At 39.0% G+C, this 24,138-nt stretch overlaps 1 protein-coding gene across 1 annotated transcript; it reads right to left on the bottom strand.

The window, feature by feature from the left end:
• Positions 1-1,734: 1,734 nt before the first annotated feature.
• Positions 1,735-20,896, bottom strand: BTNL2 (butyrophilin like 2). Its single transcript, XM_021697106.2, is given in 9 exon segments — positions 1,735-1,815; positions 1,818-1,999; positions 6,914-7,009; positions 8,224-8,505; positions 9,522-9,869; positions 15,458-15,478; positions 16,856-17,137; positions 18,762-19,109; positions 20,818-20,896. Coding segments are annotated over 9 exon segments (1,719 nt in total).
• Between the last annotated feature and the right edge of the window lie 3,242 nt (positions 20,897-24,138).

Raw genomic sequence — 24,138 nt, 5'->3', positions numbered from 1 at the left:
ACTTATATAACAAGCAAGCAAAAATAAAGGCAGGAGAGAGGTAAATGAATAGACAAGTGTTAATAGCTATAATCAAATGGACATGGTGGATGAGAAGGGATTCTGGACCTGAGAACCCTTTACATGGAGATAACCACAAAATAGGAACAAATGGGATTGGAACTATGATATAGAACAAGAAGGGTAATGGGTTCCATTTTGGATATTTTACTTTTGTTATAGACTCAGAACAATCAGCAATTTCCAAAGGTTTCCAAATGAGTTTTTAAGTATCTCACCTGAAGAAACTAAATTCATATTTTGTTCTACAATGGGATTCCTCCACCTGTCACTCCTCCACTCATTTTTTTTTGAGAGAAGCCAGCATAAAGTACTTTTATTGTAATCATAAAACTCGAAATGCTTATGTCATGTGGGGAGGTAGGAGTGGGGTAGGCAGCAATAATTTCTCTCACCAAATCACCATACAGGACAGCAAAGGGGTGCAAGGGGGAGGAAAAGCCAGGAAACTGAGCTCAACAGGGGGAGCTGAACATCAAAGCCAGGAGATGCTGAAGCTGTGATGACCAGCATCATTTTCTCAAGACAACACCCAAAGGTTTGTCATGATGGCTGGACTTTCATTGGGTGTCTACGAACAGCACCTTCAATTTAAAGTTTCGATTAAAGTTCTTAAAATTTGGGAATTGGAGCTTGGATAACTCTGAGATTACAAAAGTCCTGATTATCCATTAGAAAAAGCACAGGGTGGAAAATAATAATAATAACAACAACAATATAATAATAATAATAATAATAATAATAATAATAATAATAATAATAAAACCAGGCCACAAAGAAGGCTTCAGAAGTCCCTGCTGGCCTGGGGACAGATACATGTAGTGTCCAGCATCTCAGTGAGCATGATCTGCTTTCATAAGGCAGAAAGTTTAAGGTGAGGCTGGGGCTGGGCAGTGCAGGCAAAAGTTCTTCCCCTCCCCACTTCAGTTTCAGGTAGGGCTTTTAATTTGACCCAAGAACATCTCTCAACTTGGAGAGCAATTCAACCCTCAACAGCACCTCAAATCTGCTATGGCTTTGCAGAGCAGCAGCAAAAATGTTTAATATATAATAGATACAAATTTCATCCAAAAAAATAATAACAAAATAAAGATTCTTGCATCCCCTCCCACACTAATTCCTACCCTAAAGTTAACCCATGGGGCACCTGGGTGGCTCAGTTGGTAAAGTGTCTGCTTAGGCTGAGGTCATGATCTCAGGGTCCTGGGATCGAGGCCCACATCAGGCTCCCTGCTCAGTGGGGAGTCTGTGTCTTCCTCTCCCTCTACCCCTCCTCACTGTTTGTGTGTGCTCTCTCTCTAAAGTAAATAAATAAAATCTTTTTTAAAAATTTAAAAAATAAAGTTAACCCCTTATTTGTGCTATTTATATCTTACTAATACATAAGTGGAAATCTAGATCCAAAAGACTAAAGCTGAACCTTCACCCCAAAACAAAAACGAAATAAAATGAGTAACTTGAGATTTAGGTCATATAGTTTAAGCCAACACACATAGGAGGAGAGAGGGAAAGAGCAAAGCTGAGTGCCAGAACACATTCAGTCAGGGTCATGTTTATACAGAGTGTAGTGGAAAGTCAGGAAAAGTGCCATAAGATTCACATGTCCATCTGGACACACCAGATCCCTCCATGACACATCTAATAATGGGGAGCTCAGGGAGGAGGCCATTGCTCTCACTCCAGTTTCAGAAGCTCCATGTCAAAAAGGAGAGTGGCATTTGGTGGGATGATGACTGGGTGCCCAGTGGCACCACACCATAAATGTAGTCCAGAGAGATAGTCAGTTTGGCTCTCTGACCTACATTCATGTGGGCAACCCCTTCTTCTCAGCCTCAGATCACCTACTTAGCATAAAAGAGCTTGTTTCTGTCCCTGGAAGAATCAAATTTCTTTCCATCTTCAAGTATCTCCAGAAGTGCACCATGTAGGTCTGACCATGCTTGGGGAAAGTGAACCCGACTCCAGGGAGATGGTCTCCCCTACACTCCCATGGCAGCCACCATGGCACACACTGGTCAGGCAGGCTGACCAACAGGTGACCTGGGAGTGGCTCCCTGGCTCTCAAAAGTTGTTGTTGTTGTTGTTTTAAGTAAGCTCAATGCCCAATGTGGGGCCTGAAGTCAGGACTCAGAGATCAAGAGTCACATGCTCCACCAACTGAGCTAGTGAGGTGCCCTTCTCTACTCATTTTAATGGGTTTTGTCCTTCTAAACTTAGAGATTGGGGGTCAAAGGTTAGAGTGGGCAATAAAAGAAAATGTGAAGGTTGATGTTCTATTGGAATCACAGTGGTAGAAATGTCAGGGATAACATCATCCATCATATCCTCATCTCTAAGGATGGGCAAATCAACAAGCAATGAAGGGTCTCCAGGTAGCCCACAGTTCATGACAAAGTAGTGACCTTGAATTCACCATCTGACTCCATCAAATATTTATTGCTGGACTGCTCTGGCGATCCCATTCTGAGTAGACTCTATTAGGGAATGATAAGACATTCAAAAACAAAGAGAGAGACTTTATTAGAGTAAAGAACTATCTTAGGGCAGGAATTATGCCTTACTAAGCATTTTATTTCTACATCCCAGCACAGTGTATTCTATAGGTAAAATATTAAATAAATATCCTATTTACGAATCTATTCCTCTACTTCATAAATGTTTATTGATCAGCTAATATATGCCACTTTTCTACTTTGTGAGGATACACAAAAAAGAAAAATATCACTGCCCTAATGGAACTTAAAGTCTACTGACAATGAGAAAAAAGTCTTGCAGAGGGGTTAACAAATTTGGTTTCTGATTTCCTCCAGTCCTCTCCCTTAAACTGAGATCTATCCAATCTATACATCTCTTCTGAGAGTCACAATGCTTTGCATGACTACAACCAGCTCCCTATGCATCAGAAGTGACAGGGAACTGGATCCTTGATGGGCCAATCCAGTCACTCATTCATCAGCCACAGTGACTGCATCAGTGATTGGAGCGTCTTAATCAAGCCACCAATCTTTTTCTTTCCCCATGGTTTTTCAAACTGGCACTGGAACTGAGAAAGTAAATTAATCCCCAATTTGGTGAGCTAAAGAAAACATGTTTCTTAATACATAGTGAAAGAATTTGACTGATAAAAAACACATTTTCTTGAGATCTTCCTAGGGAAAACCTATATGTTATATATTGGGCCTGCACAAGCACATAAAACTAACAAGCAAAAAGTTAGACTCATCAAGAAGGAAGACAAAAAAAGGGGGGGATAGTTAACCCTCAGACTTTACTAAATAAAATATCTTTAATTACATTAAGTCAAAATAGAGTAACATTAAACATATTTTAAGGCAAAGCCGGCATATCTACTAATAAATTTGACTTCAAAAATAAAAAGGGTATATTAATGTACCAAAAGTAGTAAAACATTTGTCAAACCCCACAGAATGTATAACACAAAAAGTGAACCCTAATGTGGACCCTACCTAGAGACTGTAGTTGAAAATAATGCATCATTATTGGTTCATCTGTTGTAACAAATGTACCATACCAATGCAAGGTGTTAATAGGAAATTATGGGGAGGAGGAGGAGGGATATGGAAATACTCTGGATTTTTCAGGCAATTTTGCAATAAACCTAAAACAGCTCTTAAAAAATAAAAATTGTTTATAAAAAAAAGAATGAAGTACTGGTACATGCTACAACATGGATGAATGCTAAAAATACTATGTTAAGTAAAAAAAAAAAGGAAGCCAGACACTAAAAAATTCATATATTTTGTGATTCCATTTATATGAAATATCTAGTATAGGCAAATTCATAGAGAGGAAATAGATTAGTGGTTGCCAGGGGCTGGGGAAAAGAGAAAATGGGTAGTGACTGCTTAATAATTATGGAGTTTTTGAGGCGCCTGGGTGGCTCAGTCGTTAAGCGTCTGCCTTCGGCCCAGGTCATGATCCCAAGGTCCTGGGATCGAGCCCCGCATCGGGCTCCCTGCTCCGCGGGAAGTCTGCTTCTCCCTCTCCCGCTCCCCCCGCTTGTGTTCCCTCTCTCGCTGTGTCTCTCTCTGTCAAATAAATAAAAAATCTTAAAAAAAAAAAAATAATAATAATAATTATGGAGTTTTCTTCTGGAGTAGTAATCTAGAACTGGATGCTGATGATGGTTGGACAATATCGTGAAGGTATAAATACCACTGAATTGTATACTTTAAAATGGCTAAAATGAGTTTTATGTTATGTGTATTTCACTATTGAAAATTTTAAAAACTAAGTAAAATAAATGTGTAAATACTAGTGGGAGACTAATACATAGCTTCAAACATAAACATATGAGTTTAAAAAACAGAGAAAAAATACTATGAGCCAAAAGAGACACTCCAGGATGCGACAGGTGGGTGATGACTACGATGGCTGCCACCCTAAAAGACAGCAGAGTGTCACTAGTAGGTATTCCTCATTCTCACTTCAGAAGATCTCAAGACTTTTTCCAAGTCTTTCTTTTCCCATATTCTTTCTTCTTCCACTTATAGTTTCTCTTCTTTAATTCATTATAGCTTTAAAATATTCCTACCATGTGTTGTATTTATTGCTTTTGTTTATTTTGTAATTATTGATTTTAATTGTGCATTTTTTTGTTCTAAAAATAAAATTGACACCTTTGTATACACAATATAAAATTAATTTTTCTCTTTTTTCCAGCTTTATTGTGAAATAATTAACACATATCACTGTATAAGTTTAGGGTGTACAGCATGATGATTCAATTTGTATATATTGTGAATTGATTACCACAATAGATTTAGTTACCATCTATCATCTCATATAGATACAATGAAAAGAAATTAATTTTCTCCTTGGACTAGAATTTCTTCTTCTTTACATTTTTTTTAATATGAGTAAAGTCGACACACAATGTTACATTAATTTCGGGTGTACAACATAGTGATTTGACACATCTATAGGTTATGTAGTGCTCACAAGAGTAGCTACCATCTGTTACCATACAGCCCTATTACAATATTATTGACTATATTCCCTATGCTGTACCTTTTATTCTCGTGACTTATTCATTCCATAACTGGAAGTCTGTACTTCCCACTCCCCTTCACCCATTTTACCCATCCCCCTACCCTCTCCCTTCTGGCAATCATCAGTTTGTTCTCAGTATTTATAGGTCTGATTCTGCTTTTTGTTTGTTTATTCATTTGTTTTGCTTTTAGATTCCACATATAAAAGAAATCATATGGTATTTGTCTTCGAATAGAATTTCTAAAATTTTTTTCCACTCCAAATTTCCACTTTCTTGAAAAAGTCTGGAATAGGAATTCTACATTTCATATGATATTCAAGATTATATCTCAGTGATCAGATTTCCTCCTTCTACTCAGCTGTATTTTCTTACTCTTTTTTAACTGTATTTCTTATTTCCTCAGCCCCACTGGGAAAATTCTCACCTTCATAAAGAAACCTATAAATAATCTTTCCTTGCATTTCCTTCTCTAGGCCTAATTGCATTTCTCATTGGATTTTCTAAGAATCTTTGATCATCACATATCAGGTTGTGATTGGTGGCAGGATTTCAGAGAGCCTGGGATAGGATAGTTCTCTGAAGGGATCAGTCTCCAGATCAAATCTGAAGCCAGAGTGACATTAAAGCATCTTGATTTGGTAGCTGGAGGATGGTGTGAGCCCCTTCAAGCAGCTGGTGAAAGAAGAAGACTGGGACTTGGACTATAATCCTTGTTTCCAGAATCTAAGGTTGTTTATTCCCTTGGAGGTGTTGCAAAATCTCCTGGGTGTAGGAAAGATGTCAGGAGAACCCACATTAAGGGATTGAAGAATGAAGAAGGTGTATAGAGTTTCAGAGAAGAAAAGTGTAAATAGAGCACTTGTTGGTCATGTTATAACGAAAGGTGTCCAGAGGCTAGTCAAGGAAGATTTTGACCCTTCCAGGAGCCATCTTTAGGGAGAGGAGGCTTGGAGGAAAGGTAATGGCCCAGTACTGGTTTTCATAGCAACTCATTGTCTGAACACATTCTCAGGTGACAGAGGGATGACTCCCTCCCTCCCTATATTGCCCTTGGCAATACCTGGGACCTATACTCTCTTGTTCCCAACCTCCATTTCTCAGTCCCATCTCCCTGACATGAGCCCCTCCTGGCCTGGTCCATTGAGCAAGCTCTGTCGGATGTATGGCTGTATGAATGTTCATGGGTCACATGCTTGTATCCCTCAGAAAGGATCAGTCCTGGGTGAGCTGTATTTGGATCCAATGTCACATTCACTGTAGAGAAAGAAAATCCATTCTGATGATAACCAATGTGTGGAGTATTTTAAAATATAAATTCCATTATATCAACATCCAAACAGGCAAACCAAAGTTATAGTGACATAAGAGATTTGAAGTGAAGGAACTTTATAGGGCACACAGAACAACCTATCAACACATAGAAGTCCTTCATCCATATGGCAAGAATCATCAATAAGCAAGTCACCGTATTTTTAAAGATCTTAGTGAAATGTTCATGCCAACAGCATCTCAGTCAGGTCTCAGCTCTCACCCTTGAAAGCGTGGATGGCTATGCTACTTTTTTCGTCTTCTCCCTTAAGTAGATCAGTTGGGAATGTTCACTGGGGGATCAAATTATTGTTTAATCCCTTTGCTTCTATTATCACTGTAAACTCTGATATCATTCAGCACTGATCCTCCACTACATGAATGTAAGCCATGGACTCTCATGTTTCATTAATTACTGAATGTTCACTGAATGCTTCCCCTATGTGACTGCTGAAAAAAGAGGCTAGGGAAAGTGCACGGCAAGGCTCCCCTACAAAGGATGCTCCATGCATGACTATTTACCTGACTTACCTTTTTTACAGCTCCTCCTCTTGACCAGGCCTACAATTGCAGCAAGAAGTAATAGCCAAATAAGCACCATCTTCCATGAAAAATTCATCATGGGCTCTAAAATGGAAAACCCAGAATCCCATTAAATCACGAAACTGGGAAAATTCCAAGATCATTCTTTTTATGAGCAGCTCCTGAGCTAGAGAGGAGGGTGAGAAGTGGGTCTCTCAGGGAGGAAGCTGATCTGTTCCTCTCTATTCTGCAGAACTTGAGGGGAGACCCAAAGTTTATGCTAGCTTTACTGTTTGCTCCTGTCAGAAATACACACACACACACACACACACAATTTCTTTCCTGTCTCTTTTCCAATTATATCACCACCATCACTGGAATAACAAGGGTAGGAAAAGGATAAAATTACCTAATCCACAGGCGTGAAGATGGTGTTAAGGAAAACTAGTTTTTAATCCCAAAGACAATCCACAATAAAGAAAAAAAAGTGATATTGGTTTCACATCAGAAGAAGAGAGTTTGTCCTTACAGTGATGGTAGAGTCAAGTCTTAGAAGTTAGTGTATATGCAACTCAAACAGAGAAAGACATGTATCATATGATCTCACTGATACGAGGAATTCTTAATTGCAGGAAACAAACTGAGGGTTGCTGGAGTGGGGGGTGGGGTGGGAGGGATGGGGTGACTGGGTGATAGACACTGGGGAGGGTATGTGCTCTGGTAAGCGCTGTGAATTGTGCAAGACTGTTGAATCTCAGATCTGTACCTCTGAAACAAATAATGCAATATATGTTAAGGAAAAAAAAAAAAGAAGAAGAAGGTAGCGGGAGGGGAAGAAGGAATCGGGGGAAATCGGAGGGGTAGACGAACCATGAGAGACGATGGACTCTGAAAAACAAACTGAGGGTTCTAGAGGGGAGGGGGGTGGGAGGATGGGTTAGCCTGGTGGTGGGTATTGAGGAGGGCACATTCTGCATGGAGCACTGGGTGTTATGCACAAACAATGAATCATGGAACACTTCATCTAAAACTAATGATGTAATGTATGGGGATTAACATAAGAATAAAAAAAAATTAAAACTCAAAAAAAAAAAAAAAAGAAGTTAGTGTATATGCAACAATATAACCTTAAGGTTTTAGTCAAGGGATGTCAGTAGGATCTCCAGGTATCCTGAAGACCATTTTTGTAAGAGATAGCAAGTGATTTTATCAGAGAGAAGAAAATAAAAATTTAAAAACAGTAGAGCAATAAAATGTAAGTCTGGGTTTGCCTTCATATGTATTTCCCAAAGTTGAGAGGAACACATGGAGTCACCAACCTGAAAGAAAAAAAGTAGCCATTTTCTCCTCATCAAGAAGGGGGTTACTAATGGAACAAGTTACGTTGACGAAAGAGCTGTTTGTGACCAATAGAGATGTCTCCACATGGAACAGCCTGTGGCTGTCTTCAGTCAGAACCTCTGAAAATGATGGTATTATCTTTCCTTCCATGTCCTTCCATTGCACATGGGGCTCTGGGAACCACCCTTCTGAACTGCATATCAGCTCTATTTCTCCATCCTTCTGTTCCTTTACAGTGATCAGTGGGGAAGAACCCAGTCCTGGGGAATAAAGATCAAGGAACAAAACCTAGAGTGTCTGCAAGTGGTTATATGGTCAGTAACTTCACTGAGAGGAAAGAGGGGAAAGGGTTGGCTGAGAGAACAAAGCTTATAGTGGAATTATACTCCACTTAGGGGTGAGACTAGCTGGAATGGCTTCTAGTTTTGTTATGTTTGGTTTATTTTTATTTTTTGTATTCCTAAAGTCATCCTCAGATAGAGTCACAGGAAAAGTAAATTTTAAATCCAATCTTTTCTCTTCTGTATCTGAAAACAAAATAGCTTTGACCAAGACATGAATCACATGGACAGGATTAAAGAAAGTGAGTAAAAGAATATCCTCAAATATCAAGATTTTATAAACATGTACATCCAGTGGCAGAAAATAATAGAGTCCATTTAACTTCTCAATATGTACCCCTGTGGATATTTCATGAATCTGTTTATGAATTGAGACCCAAAATCAATGGGAGAAACAAATCAATTATCCGAAATGTTGGCCTATGTCTTCAATGGTATTTGCTAACCTTGAAAACTCAATTCTTACTCACAAATATAAACAGTGGGAAATTATGATGCAGGGAGTGATTTTGTCTTTCTTCTTCTATCCTGCCAGTTCTTTTGATACTATTTTTGCTTTTATGTGGATATAGGTTAGTCTTCACATAATTATACTTCCTAGTAACTATACATTGTTCAGAATTTTAAGAACACTCTGAAATAATGAGTCTTATGTAGAGTTATGGAGTAAAATTCTCAAATTTCATTAAATGTGTGGTCATTTTACAGAGATCTTGGGAAGTGTACAATTTCTATACCCAGAGAATTAAATCTGGTCCATGTGAGTTTGTGAACTTTAAGTATGTACTACAGTTCTTATGCATCAGAGTGTTCAATATAAATTTGACAAGTGAATGGACATTCCAAAAATTTCAGGTACCAGGGAAAATTTCCAGGAACTAGCATGTTAAAGCAGTAGGAACAAAGGTTGAATCAAAAACATCTGGAATCCTTACCTACTATCTTCAGATCCAAACTGGCCTCCTGATAGACACCATCTTTTTCAAAAAGGCACCGGTACTGCCCATTATCTGACGTTGTGGCATTGTGTATCTGCAGGGTCAGTATCCCCTCATCAATGGCATCACTCACCAACACTGTCCTCCCTCTATATTCTTCCATCTGCTCTTCAGTCACATGTCCCCCATCCACATACACGTAAACAGCAGGATAACGGTGTGATTGGACCCACCTCACCTCCATGCTCTGTGCATTAGTCTTTGGGGACAGGTAACAGGTTAATTGTATGTCTTCTCCCACTCTGACAAGGATGGGCTGGGGAGGTCCAATCACTTCTAAGGAAGCTATGAAATACAACAGACAAAACACAATGAAAGACACAAAATGGAGAAAATAGTGTCATCAGTAAGAAAATCTCAAGTGGGGTTTAGAAGCCAGGGGCATCCCAGGGGAGCTGTGAGGCACAAGGTCATCCTTTAGAGAGGGGGAGGTTTGGTGGAATCAGGATAGAGCTTGTCCCTGGAAAAAAAGAACCATTAATGGAACCCACACCTGCCTTGACCTATTTTAATCAGATTACAGCCCAATAAAATAATTTTGCAATTAATACTCCTAGAATAAAAATAATATTTTATCACTTCACATCGGTATGAGCTCCTTAAACTACTTCTCAATCTGTGTATGCCTCAGTTTCTTAAACTGTGAAATAAATATATCACTCCCTTCTGGAGTTAAGCAAAATCATCTATATAAAGCTCTTGGATGGCTATACAGTGTGAGTGGAGGCATGCAGACCGTGAAACTTGAGGGCACTGAAGCCAGTCTTTCTGCCTTGTTAATGATAAGGGATAAAAATGGGTTTCAGGTGGATTTTTAGTAATTAAATGTGAAGGAACCTTCCCCTGGTTTGATTTTTATAACACCTTATAAGTCAGATCCAGCCTCCATGTTTTGGTTCTGTGAGGTCCCACATATGTGGAGCTCTAAACACACACCAGGTTCAATGTCCTCAGATTATTTTGGAGAAACATTATAAAACCAAGAATTGGGGAGGTTGGCAAAATATAAAACACAAAACAACAATGAATACACAAAAAGTCTAACCCTCCCATTGTGAAAATTGGAGATTTTCTCTGATGGCTTTCCTGGACACAAGCTATGTTACACTTCCAGTTCATCGGGCTCTGGCCATGCTAGTTTTTCTCTGTTCTAAATTGAGAGTCATCCTTTCCGATCAAAGGATAAAAATGCTTTCACATAAGTTATGGTCATTTATAATAGAAATACAGGCATAAATTTGTGTATTGTTGGATGAGAGTCAATGACAAAAGGCAAAATGTCCTCATTATGTAATTAGCTAAAATCTGCTAGGTACTTCTTAGAAAGGAAACTTACTGTCAATCAACACAAGCCTAATCTTCAGATTATTCCCTTCTATTCTAGCTAGAATTTGACTCCCAATTATTTCCAGCATTTTGTTTGCTTTATCTTTCAATTTTACCTAAAATAATATCTCCATTGCATATGTATCTGTTAAAATCTGGAGACAAAAGTAGGAGTCAGAAATAATGAACTAGGGATGTTAAGAAAAAAAAAGAAGAAGAAGGTAGCGGGAGGGGAAGAATGAAGCGGGGGAAATGGGAGGGGTAGACGAACCATGAGAGACGATGGACTCTGAAAAACAAACAGGGTTCTAGAGGGGAGCGGGGTGGGAGGATGGGTTAGCCTGGTGGTGCGTATTGAGGAGGGCACATTCTGCATGGAGCACTGGGTGTTATGCACAAACAATGAATCATGGAACACTTCATCTAAAACTAATGATGTAATGTATGGGGATTAACATAAGAATTAAAAAAAAGAAATAATGAACTAGGGATTAGTCTGTTGTTATTTCTCCTTCCACGTATTTTACAGTACATTACTTAATAAAACAGACAATTTCTTTATCTCCATTACCCATATGAGTAGGTGCATGATAGATATATGAAACACCTGTTATTCCAGAGTCCAAATAAAAAATAAAGTTGGAAGTATGGGAAAAAAAATCATGCAGCCCAATCTGTTAATAAGTGATATTCTTCTAGAATACAAGCTCCTTGAGAGAAGCTCTGCATAATCTCATTTCTTTATATACTTTTGTATATATTGTGGGCCTTCCACACAATTTGTGCTCACATTTATTGTTTTGTTCTATTATTGGGGTATTGTATGTATGTTACTGAAAGGCCCTCTGAATATTCACTGAAAATTAAATCCTCTCTGGAGTGTGCAGTTCACTGAATATACATCAATTCCTTGAAACATGATAATCCCATCATCATGTCATATAATCCTCTTTCAATCAGCATATTCAATTAAGTGGGTTATCTCATTTCCTCAATATGCTATATTTTTATATCATATAATATTATATTAATATCATATCATATCCAGTGTAGAGCTTAATACTACATCAGAGATTAAATTCAACATGTTCATTTTGAAGATGAGGGAAATAGAGACCAATGATTTACAAAAATCACACATAAATGATTAAGAACTTGCACTCTTAAGCCAGATTAGAGGGCAAATATCACAATTTCTCAATGGTTTCCCACAAACCACATATATCTATAAGATTTTGCCAGCTGTAAAATGAGGATAAATCTATTAACTTTTATAATTATTGTAAGAAAAAGAAATAATTTCTGTAAAGCATTTAGCATCCCACCTGGCATATAATTAATATCTCTTAAAACTAGTCATTATTTTTATAAGATTATTTGATGAAGGGGAATGGTGGGGGTGGGCTAGATGAGTGATGGGCATCAAAGAGGGCACTTGCTCTGATGAGCACTGGGTGTTGTATGTAAGTGATGAATCACTGAATTCGACTCCAGAAACCAATATTGCACTGTGTGTTAACTAACAAAAATTTAAATTAAAAAAAAAAAAAGATTATATGCCAGAATGAGAACTGGAATTCCAGTCCTAGGACTTCTATAGCAAGCTCAGTTTGCCAGCAGCCAACTGCAGTGGGTCCTTGTCTCCAAGTTCTAATTCATGAGGATAATACAGAGGTAGATGTGAAACTCCTGGTATCCTCAATCAACAACCCTCAAAGTTCCTAAGGGTATAGATCTGTAACCCCCACCTAACAGGGAGCCAAGGGGAGCTCCATATTTTCATCATGTTTTACTGTGGTCCCAGAAGGTCAGCACAACTAGGAACAACACAACACCTGATTGTATTGTGTGTACTGGGTCTCCAGTGGACATGTCAGAGTGGTTCAAATAACTCAGAGGTGTGACTCTTCACTCGCTGCGGGTTTTTCATAGATGACTTTTATGATATTGAGGTATGTACTCTCTATCCCTACACTGTGAAGAGTTTTAATCAAGAAAGGATGCTGTACTTTGTCAGATGCTTTTTCTGCGTCTATTGGGAGGATCATACAGTTTTTGTCCTTTCTTTTATTAATGTAGTGTATCACATTGATTGATTTGCAGATGTTGAACCAACCTTGCAGCCCAGGAGTAAATCCCACTTTCTCATGGTCAATAATCCTTTGAATGTACTGTTGGATCCTATTGGCTCGTATTTTGGTGAGAATATTTGCGTCCATATTCATTGGATATTGGTCTGTAATTCTCCTTTTTTGTGGGGAGCTTTTGCACAGCAAAGGAAACAATCAACAAAACCAAAAGACAATCAACAGAATGGGAGAAGATATTTGCAAAGGACATATCAGATAAAGGGCTGGTATCCAAGATCTATAAAGAACTTCTCAAACTCAACACCCAAAGAACAAATAATCCAATCAAGAAATGTGCAGAAGACATGAACAGACATTTCTGCAACGAAGACATCCAAATGGCCAACAGACACATGAAAAAGTGCTCAACATCACTCAGCACCAGGGAAATACAAATCAAAACCACAATGAGAGATCACCTCACACCAGTCAGAATGGCTAAAATTAACAAATCAGGAAACGACAGATGTTGGCGAGGATGCAGAGAAAAGGGAACCCTCCTACACTGTTGGTGGGAATGCAAGCTGGTGCAGCCATGCTGGAAAATAATATGCAAGTTCCTCAAATAGTTGAAAATAAAGCTACCCCAGCAATTGCACTACTGGGTATTTACCCCAAAGATACAAATGTAGTGATCTGAAGGGGCTCGTGCACCCCAATGTTTATAGCAACAATGTCCACAATAGCCAAACTATGGAAAGAGCCTAGATGTCCATCAACAGATGAATGGATAAAGAAGATGTGGTGTGTGTGTGTACACACACACACACACCACATACACAGTGGAATATTACGCAGCCATCAAAAATTTGAAATCTTGCCAATAGCAACAACGTGGATGGGACTAGAGGGTATTATGCTAAGCAAAATAAGTCAATCAGAGAAAGACAATTATCATATGATCTCACTGACATGTGGAATTTAAGAAACAAGGCAGAAGATCATAGGGGAAGAAAGGAAAAAATGAAACAAGACGAAACCAGAGAGGGAGACAAACCAGAAGAGACTCTTAATCTCAGGAAACAAATTGAGGGTTGCTGGAGTGGAGGGGGGTGGAAGGGATAGGGTAGCTGGGTGATGGACACTGGGGAGGGTATGTGTTATTGTGAGTGCTGTGTATTGTGTAAGACTGATGAATCACAGACCTGTACCCCTGAAACAAATAATACATCATATGTTAATAATTTAAAAAAATTAGGGTAGACATTTTGCATGAAAAACAAAACAAAAAAAATAAAGGGATTTTAAAAGTAAAAATAAATAAATAAATAAAATTTAAAAAATAAAGTCTTCCTGAGGGACAGAGACATGTGTCAACCTGCCCCAACACTGGTCTGATCTGTAACTAACAAGTTCTGCTGGTTAAGGTTTCTGTCTGATCATAAGCAGATGCTACGCAGGCAGAAGGGGATCTGACTTGGATGGTATGGCTTACAGGGGTGGAACTTTCCTCAGATTGTGGAGTTACCTTTGACCTTCCTGAGGCCATTCCCTTTATCTTTATGGCCTTGATGGGCTCAAAAGTGTCACACTAGACTCTGGCAGAGATTGGGGTGTGTTTGTACGCTCAACCTCACCTAATTTGCAATAGGCACATGTGCACGCACACATTCCTATAACCAGTGACTTGAGGGTGAGCAGGATATTGATGGAAAATGAGTGATACAAGGTCATATGCATCTGGGCAGGGAGCAGGCTGCATGGGCCCATATCATGGGCTGGGAGAAAAAGTCACAGGAAGGAGGAAGATGGTAAGGGGGTAAAGGAGAAACTGAAAGAGGCTCAAATATCAGTTGGTTACTTTTTAAACCACTTATCTTTATCTTAGGTACAGTAAAATAATTACAGTCCGACTGTTAAGTAAAAAAAAAGAAGAAAAACAGGAAAATGATTGAAGGACCCAGGCAGTGTCCCAGGCTACATCTAGGAAAGTAATGGCTCCTGCCCAGTATGATGAGGTTAGGATCCACTGGGGTGAAGAGAAGGTGCAGAAACCACAGCAAGGCCAGAGTGTTGAGGTGATGGGTGATGATCTCCAGTTACCACGAGGACACTGCCTTCACATTAGAAAGATTTTAAAAGGGCCTCCAGAAGCCCACCATCTGTCCTATACCATCCCTTACACACAAGTAGAGCAGAGATCGTGTCTGTGCCCCTTACAGGCATCCATCTGAGGCTCAGTGGGTCCCAGTGAACACTTAAAGTCATAGGTTACACAGTGCAAAGGTGCCCGAAGGAGGCTGTGTTTTGCCCGTCCCCTCTGGTACTAACTGAACTTGAGACTTGAAGTCATGCCTCTGTTTCTCATCTGGATTACGAGTTGTCACGGTAGCTCCCACTGGCTTTGTCCAGGGACTATCAATTCCCTTTGGGGCAAGCAGGGTCTCCTTTATACCAGTGCATCCAGTGTCTACTCACCTAGCTCATTCTGGTGTTTCTCTGGAAAAAGAACAAGGATAATATATTAGGGAATTTGATCTGAGGGAAAGGAGAGAAAATATTTAAAAAGAAAAGAAAGCTCTACATTTTATTAAAAAGCTCAGTTCATCACCAGGCTATGGGTATTAAGGAAGGCAACTTCTGCATGGAGCACTGGGTGTTATACACAAACAATGAATCATGGAACACTGCATCAAAACTAATGATGTAATTTATGGTGTCTACCATAACATAATAAAAAAATAAAAGAATAAATAAATATAAATAAACAGCTCAATTCATAAAAAAGAAATTAGAGAAAAATGTTCTTTCCTGTAGAACACCTAGTGATCCAGCTGTTTTTCCTTTTGTTTGCATAACAAAAAGCCTCTCAGTTCTATTACCCCATGATTGTTTATTTATGCTGATACTTAACATATTGATATTTAATATCTTGTAAAAATGATACATATTCTTCTTGTAAGTGCATGGAAAGTATAAAAATATACGGACATAGACAATTATCACCTATAATTCCAAACTGAGAGATAAAACATATATAAAGCATTTATAATATGTATTCATATATATATATAATATATAATATACATTCAGCTCCTTTTAACATTCACATGTGACTTACTTAAAATTCTTTCATATATCCACTTATATGAGTAAGAATAACTATATCCTTATATCTAAATATAGAAGATGTCCCAAAAATCTTAGTGCAGTTTTAAGTTATGGAAAGCCATTATTTTTTACATGATTGGAAATGTTTATAGATAGATACATAGGTAGGTAGATAGATAGACGTAATCTTTACATAAATAGTCCATCATAAGGATTTTTTCAACCATTAAAATCATTTGAAAATACCATTTTTCATCAATGCTATAATTTATAGTCACATTAGATACTTAACATTCACTCCACTGTTGTATTGTGCCTTTTTTTACTGTTGTTTTTGTTGCTATTTATAAATGAGGCTATAATTAAGATGCTATTATGTAAATAGTTGTCTCCGTCTCTGATTATCTTCACATGACAGGTTCCAGAAGCAACTGGCACAATGTGGTATAGGAAAACATTTTAATTGAAAGAATATAGTTTTATTTTCTTTATCATGTGATGCATACTTGTTAGTAAAGAAAATTAGTTCAGAAAGAAGAAAAGGTGGAACTTGAAAATAACTGGAATACCATTAACAATAGCTGTTTAATCAAAATATAGTATATATTTCCAGCCATAAATAGTTTATATGTTTTAATACATATTAATAAATTTTAGATATTTTCCTTAATAAAAAAATACTAGGTGCTATGGAACAGTCTTTTGAACCTTTCCTGTTAATCACTTTGCACATTAGCACATTGGTCCTAGAGGCAGAGCTCTGACCTGGAATGGAGATGACTGAGCTCTTCTCTTCATTGAGGATGGGGTTGTGGATGAAGCAGGACACGGTCTCCACAGAATCATTCCTGACCACAAGAGTGATTTCCACATAGAACAGGCCATTATCATCTTGGATGGAATGCTCAGAGACAGCCAGCAACTTCTCTCCTGTGATATCTGCCCAATAAACCTGGGGCTCTGGGAACCAGCCTTTTGCAGTGCACACAAGCTGGACTCCACTTTCCACAGGTCCCTCCACATGGATGTAAGGGGCAGATCCCAGACCTGTGGAGGGAAGACACAGCCCTAAGGCCTGGAGCCTATGGAGGCACAAACCATAGAAACCAAGGTCCCGGTGACATTGCTCATAGGGAGAGGGCAGGAGTTCATGGGTCCCAAGTCCTCTTCCCATTCAAATTGGAGTTCATATACACTTTGCTTGTTCCCCATTCTGGATCTTTAAACTTTAGCATATGAGCCGTCTTTTTCTTCAGATCCAGACAGGACGAGAATAAGAGAAAGGGACATAATGACATTTTGCTTATGTCACTAGTACTGCCAACAAAGATGTGTTGTGATTTATTCTTGAGCTTCCCCATGCCACAAACTCTGTCTGACATTTTAGATGCTATCTTGACTCTGATTAATTAGAACATTTAATATAAAGCCAGAAATCATCTCCAGGGACTATTCTTTACATTCTTTCTCGTGGTGGTTGTGATCTTGGGGACCAAGTAGATAACCTGGGTATATAGAATGGGATGCCCCAGGAGGAGCTCTGGTTACTAAATATTCCTTACAGTCAATGGGAAAATGTTTTTGAGAAATCCTAGTTTTATGTAGTCATGAAATTCTTTCTTTATCCAACACTACTCTCAAACCCAAACAAAGGGACTATATTTCCCATAGATGAGAAATCTCTATCACTTGGTAGGGAAAGAGAATCACTCCCTTCACCTACAGCCTTAGAAAATGTGTGGCTTATTTTCAAATGTTCCTCATAGTGAACAGCTGCCTTCCTCTCTCCATATCTCAGAAATACATAGATTCTTTCATCCATCTTCGATCACCTGTAACATAACTATAATAATCATAGTCACGGGTGTTAAGAAAAAATGGTATTAGGAAAGAGCCTTAGTGTGAGTCAGAGATGGTAACATCTCCAGAGAACTATTTCCCTGAGAAGGTCAGTGGATTTGCCTGATTTTCTCTTTAGCATATGGGAGAGTTATTCTTGCCAGGGAACTAGATGATTATTTACTTTTCAGATATGCATTTTTCCCCAGAACAGATCCTTTTTCTCAACTGTTTCCCACTTTGCTACTACAAAAGCATCAGGCAAAATCCTGTCATTCACAGTGGGTATGTCCAAATGCATCTGGAGTCCCCAATTCATTGAACACTAATATTTAATAATCTCCATAAAAGCACAGTTCTTAACCTCTTTGTTCCCAGCACTAGCTTTCTTACAGGAGGCATTCCAGAAAGAAACATAATTTGTACACTTGGTTATTGCATATTGGAGTTTGGGTAGAGAACAACGCATTCCACTGAGATATGGCTGCTGGGCAGTCAGCTAGATTCACTCACTCAGTGATTGACTTGCCCTAACACATCAGCCTGATACAGCACAAATTTGTGCCTCAGTAAAATTGCTAATGACCGGATGTCATGGATTGCAATTAGTGGTCAAGAATAGTCAAAACTGCATAAGTTAAACTTGAGAAGGTTGTTTAAGTGAGCTTGCTTTGAAAACTTCAGGAATACTTGTCTTCAAATGAATCAGGACAGAGGACTGGCCATTAGGAATTGCCTTGAGGATTAAAAGGGAATTTTTCAACTAGCAATAGGCTTACCACAAATTAATACACTTCTCCCTCCAACACTTTGTCTTTTCCAAAATATTCACCTGCTACTTTAACCAGCAAGCTTGTTTCTCCACAATAGTTATTCTCTTGGAAATGGCACCAGTATTGCCCATTATCAGATGGTTGGATGTTGTTTATCTTCAGAGTCACATTTCCCTCATGAATGCCATCCTTTATCAACTCTACCCGGCCTCTGTACTCCTCCATCTGCATCTCAGTCACATCAGCTCCATCCCAGTATACAAACACAGGTGTGCTGGGCTCCGAGCGGTACCATATCACCTTCATGTGCATTGTGGTCCTCTTGGGGAGGAGCTGACAGGTTAGTAGAGCATCTTCCCCAATCCTGGCCAGGATTGGATGTGTAGAACCAATCACTCTCCAGTTATCTACAAAACAGAGTGAAAAAGAGGAACCAGGAAATGCCAATTGGAAGATTAATATACTTGCTTTGGGATGTCCAACCTATCAAAATGGAGGCACCTGGAGGAGGGAGGGCTTTATTTTCAATGATTTAGAGAAATCCAGCATGATGGTTTGCACATTTGGCTGTTAAAAAGACAATTCTGTGTAGTACTGAAAATAACACGCAGTTCAAAAATTTGAGTGTTAGTGCTAAATCTGTCACCAGCTGTGTGATTTGGGGAGCAAACCTATTATTTTCAGTGAGATTTGAGATTTGGAATCTCATTTTCTTTATCTTTAAGATACTAAAGCCACCTTCTCTGGGTTGTTTTTATTCTCTAATAAGTCAATGTGTAAATTGATTTTTTACACTGAGAACTTTGTTAGTGATTTGTTTTATATCTTATAGTAATTTATTTTATAGTTAGTGATTCCACTCATATTGTTAGTGACTGATTGCATAATCATTTTCCTAAAATTTAGGTAATAAATTCATTCATTAGATTTTTCAGCTTTTCAGGATTGCTCTGGTTCTAGGTAAGGACCTGGGATTATTTTTTAACTTTAAAAAATTTTTGGTCTGGAGTAGGCAAGGCTCCAGTTACTGGAGCTTTGTATGTACAATGCAGTTTTGTGCAAGGACATTTTGTGGTGGATTAAGGGCAGTGGCTTGTCTAGACAGTTTGAAACTTTTAATCAAATTTTGAGTCATGTTTGACCTCTTGTCATTATGTGCAAATCGAAGGGATATTTAATAATTCCACATGTTATTATGTTTAATAATCTCAAAAGTCATATATATTATATTCTTCCTTATCCTAAAATGCTCCAGAGCTATTTGTATTTTCTCTGCCACATCCAATCATCCTAAGAAGGAAGGAACTTCAACTTGCTCACTTGCTGATGAATATCAAATAGATGCTGGTCAAAAGGTCACTACAGAGCTTAAGTGGAGATCTGCTTCCATTCTTCATTTATGGAATCCACATATGAAGCTAGATCTGAAGTCATTCCATCTGGTTGACTTCTTTTATAGGCTAGGAAATTGCATTATACAGAGGTCAGGACAGCCTCATGTCACATCACGTAGTTTCTGGCAGCCCTCAGTCTGGAGCCTGAGCCTTCTGGTGCCCTGTCCAATGTTTTTTCCATTTCTGCATGTTGTATTTTCCTTAGGACTCTGGTATTTCCCCCTGACACTGAATTTTCATAATCCCTTTTTTAATAAGGTACAATTCAGCCACTGAGATTTCCAAATCCATTTCTTGGAAATCTTCTAATTTCTTGTTTCCAAGTATTTTTATGCTGTTTAGTTTGTGGTAAGAAGCAGCCATTTTCCTTGCCACCAAAGTTCTGTCCTGTGTGGAAGCAGGAAAATGGATGAATAACTTAATGTGTCCCAGGTACTTCTTCATGTGCAGCCTCATTTAATCCTAAAGCCTGTCCTAGCCTTTAAGACATAGGTATGTTGTTATTCTTATCACAAAGATGAGGAAACTAAGGCAGAAGGCACTCAAGTCACTTTTTAAGGTAACCCAGCTAGAAGTGGAGGACCCTTTCTGGAACACAGATGCATTGGTTCCTGGACCCCCAGTCCTAATATTGTCCTAGCCCTTTTGATTTGGAACTCTGCATGTGGACTGTAACACTGGGACATTTAGATATACAGTAAAGGGAAGAAGGATATCCTACCTGGCTGCCTCATGGTGAGCAGTACGAAGAAGAAAGAGGCAACTGCACCAGACAGACTATATCCTGGAAAATCCACCATTCTCCCTACAGCAAACACAAAAGAAAAATATGAGTACACCCAAATGATACTATAATGGAGCAAGGTCATTCTGTTGTTTCCAACAGTTACATAGACACAATGAGGAATCAACATAACCCCTCCACAATCAAACAAGGAAATGGACGTGGCTCAATTTCTCTGCAGTTACTGATCATTTCTGACCCCTTACCTCATGTGTTATACTTTAAACTATTTTTTTAGGCTTGAGGGAAGATTTCTGATTGAAATGAAAAGCCCTCCTGAGTTCAAGGGACAATAATATTTATATGTTTTTAAAAATCTCCTAAGGTCCATTTATTCTGAGCATGCAGAAATTATATAGTAGGATTCAAATGTTTTTCCTTGCCCTCCTCCCAGCCCCTCCTGCAAAGTTCTTCATCACCACCCTCTCCTAGGTGTACAGGAAAGAACAGAAAGACTCTGCATCCTCACTCTTCAGCCAGGAAGCCATCGCTAGTGCCTTGGGAGAACCCAAGGGCCGGGGCACACCTTGGAAAGTGAAGGAAATGGGGCTGCAGGAAGAGACCAAGGAAACTACCCTAAATGGTCTTTCATTGTCGTCTTGGAACACAAAGGAATGAGTAAAAGAAATAGCCAAACTGCAGAGATCGGCAAACCCAACACGCCCATTATACCAGCATTATAAAAATGCTTCCACACAGCTAAAAAGTTTTAAAACTACCAGGACAAAAATCAAATGCCAGCTTTAAATTTTGAAAACTGAAAAATTCAGAGTGGAAGAAGCCTAAGACTCATTCCATCTGACGTGTCCAGCATCTTACTGCTCACACCAACTAGAAGAACCTGTTCAGGAGCAACAATAAGCTGGCGATTGTTTCTCTTTACCCAGAAACTAATACCAGTAAAATTCTATAGGGCAAGGGAAAAGCAGCAGTCACTGAAATAGGGATTATAAACCAAGTGGTTCAGGAGATTATTTATACTCTATTATGACTGCTTTTTAAAATGATGCATACTTTCATCTAAAATACCTCTAGGGAAACTGATACAAGCCCAGCCACAACACTTAGACACACAAGAGCGCTCAAAGATCGATATGAAAATGGGGCCAAGCATTAGGAGATAGCATAGACCATCTGTAGCTCGCCACTGGAGACAGTCACTTCCCCTCTGAATGAAGGAGATTGCTGATGCCTCCACTTGTGAAAAGCAGAAATGTTTTGTTCTACCCAGTAAGAGCAAATACAGCCTGCAAAAGTCATGCCAAGCACCATCCCTCAGTCATGTGAACTAAGAAGGACCCACATTTGCTACAAACCAGTTTATAGATGTGTGTTCCTTTAGGTCTTTCATGTTAAAGCAGGGGGAAAACCTACAAATGCAACTAGAAAAAAATTGCTCAAATTAATGAAGCTTTTGAAGAAAGGTGTGAAAATGTACCTTACCCTTCACTGGTGCTCAGAGAGAAATTCATGAGCAAATATAAACAGGGAGAAAACTGCCTTAGATAGGGTTCTGAATGGGAAAAGGGAGAGTCTTGCCCTTGGAGGGTCTTTGGCAATGCCTGCAGAAATTTTTGGTGGTCACAGCTGAGGAAAGGGGACATCCAATGAGCTGCTACACATCCTACAATTCACAGGAGAGCTCCTACAGCAAAGAATTATCCAGCTTAACATGTCATTAATGCCAAGGAAAAACACTACCATAGACCATCTGCTGTCAGTATGCTGAAAATCTTTGGCAGATTTTTACTAAATAAACAACTGGACTTATATTGCAAACTTTAAGTTAAAACATTTTCATTACCAGGTTTTTGACATCTCTATTTTACCATTTGAACATAGGCTTAGAATCTTCTAAAACTGCCATTGCTACTAAATATGGTAAAACTTTGGTATTGTCAAGAGATGTGATCTAATATGTATATGTACCATCGAATGTTCAAAAACCCATGTTTCATTTAATTTTCTGGATAAAGTGTATGTATTAAGATGGGATGATAAGTGAGTGATAAGTGGTGGTTTGTGTTGAGGCTTTAGGTGAATAACAATTCTGAATTCCAAGGTCTATGCATGTACTGTTAAAATTCACACCAAAGAAAATTACAAATTACTACATGTCATGAATCATTAGAGGTGTTTTTTTTTTTTCAGTAAAAAACCTCAAATGTTAAATTCTCAAAATGCCAAGTGACCACAGTAATTAACTGGTGAGAATAAATTTATTCAGTTCACAAAGTTTGAAGTTTATATATCTATATTAATTTTAAAAATAGATATAACTGATCATATGTTAACACATTTTTGTAGACAGAAAGCAAAGTAAAATAATTCTAGGAGACAAGGTGACTTTGTGTTTACTTCTATGACCCCGAGAATCTCACTTTATTTTCTTGAACCTCTCCTGTCTCTCCTCTCTGATGGAGACACTCGTTCCTAACATTGTTTCTGCTGTGTCATCAGCACATGAGAGACAAACAAGGCCCACAGACACAGCACAACATCATGCATGACAAATGAATAACATGATCCTGCTGTTCTGAGTTGTAATCTAGTACTCTCACCTGGCCCGCTGCACAGCAATATATGAGGATCACATAAGTTATGGTAGACTGAAAAACACGGAGTGGGGTACGAGTATCAGATGCAAGTGGAAGGTATTATGGCAAGTGGCAGAGTTTCCCTGTGGGTGCTGACTGTCCACATGCCCCACTTCCTCATCCTAGTCGACTCCCCCAACTTCCCTGGTCATCCTCCACCAGGGACTCGTCAAGCCACTCACGTGTCTCCTCTCTCCTTCAGCATAAAACCGGGGGCTGCTGGGTCTTCTCCTCAGTGGGTCTCAGGTGTACCCTTCATCCACACAGCAGGTGTCCAAAGGCAGGTCAGGGTCCTGGGGTGCTGACCAGAGTGAGAATTGTGGGACTGCCAGACAGCATGGAGGTAGACCCCTGGGGCCCCCAGCTTTGGGTGAAGGGAGATTGTGCTGCTTCACCCAAGCTGAACGGACAGCCTAGTCCAGGAGGCCCACCCTGAACATGAGATTCCAATCAGAATATCATGCTCACCTTCTACCAGCTATAATCTGCAGAAAAGTGAAACTCAGACATGTGGACTTTGACTGGGTTCAGTTATGAGTTCTTCAGGCTTGCAGACACAACTGTGACATTAGCACTCCTCACCAACCTCAGAAAGCCAGGGCACTACTGCTGGGCCCCATTTGACACCCAGTCTCTGCCATCTCCAGTCAGATCTTCACAC

Source organism: Neomonachus schauinslandi, chromosome 8, assembly GCF_002201575.2.
Source record: "Neomonachus schauinslandi chromosome 8, ASM220157v2, whole genome shotgun sequence".
NCBI classification, from domain to species: Eukaryota; Metazoa; Chordata; class Mammalia; order Carnivora; family Phocidae; genus Neomonachus; species Neomonachus schauinslandi.
This window is presented reverse-complemented; position numbering and strand designations above follow the sequence as displayed.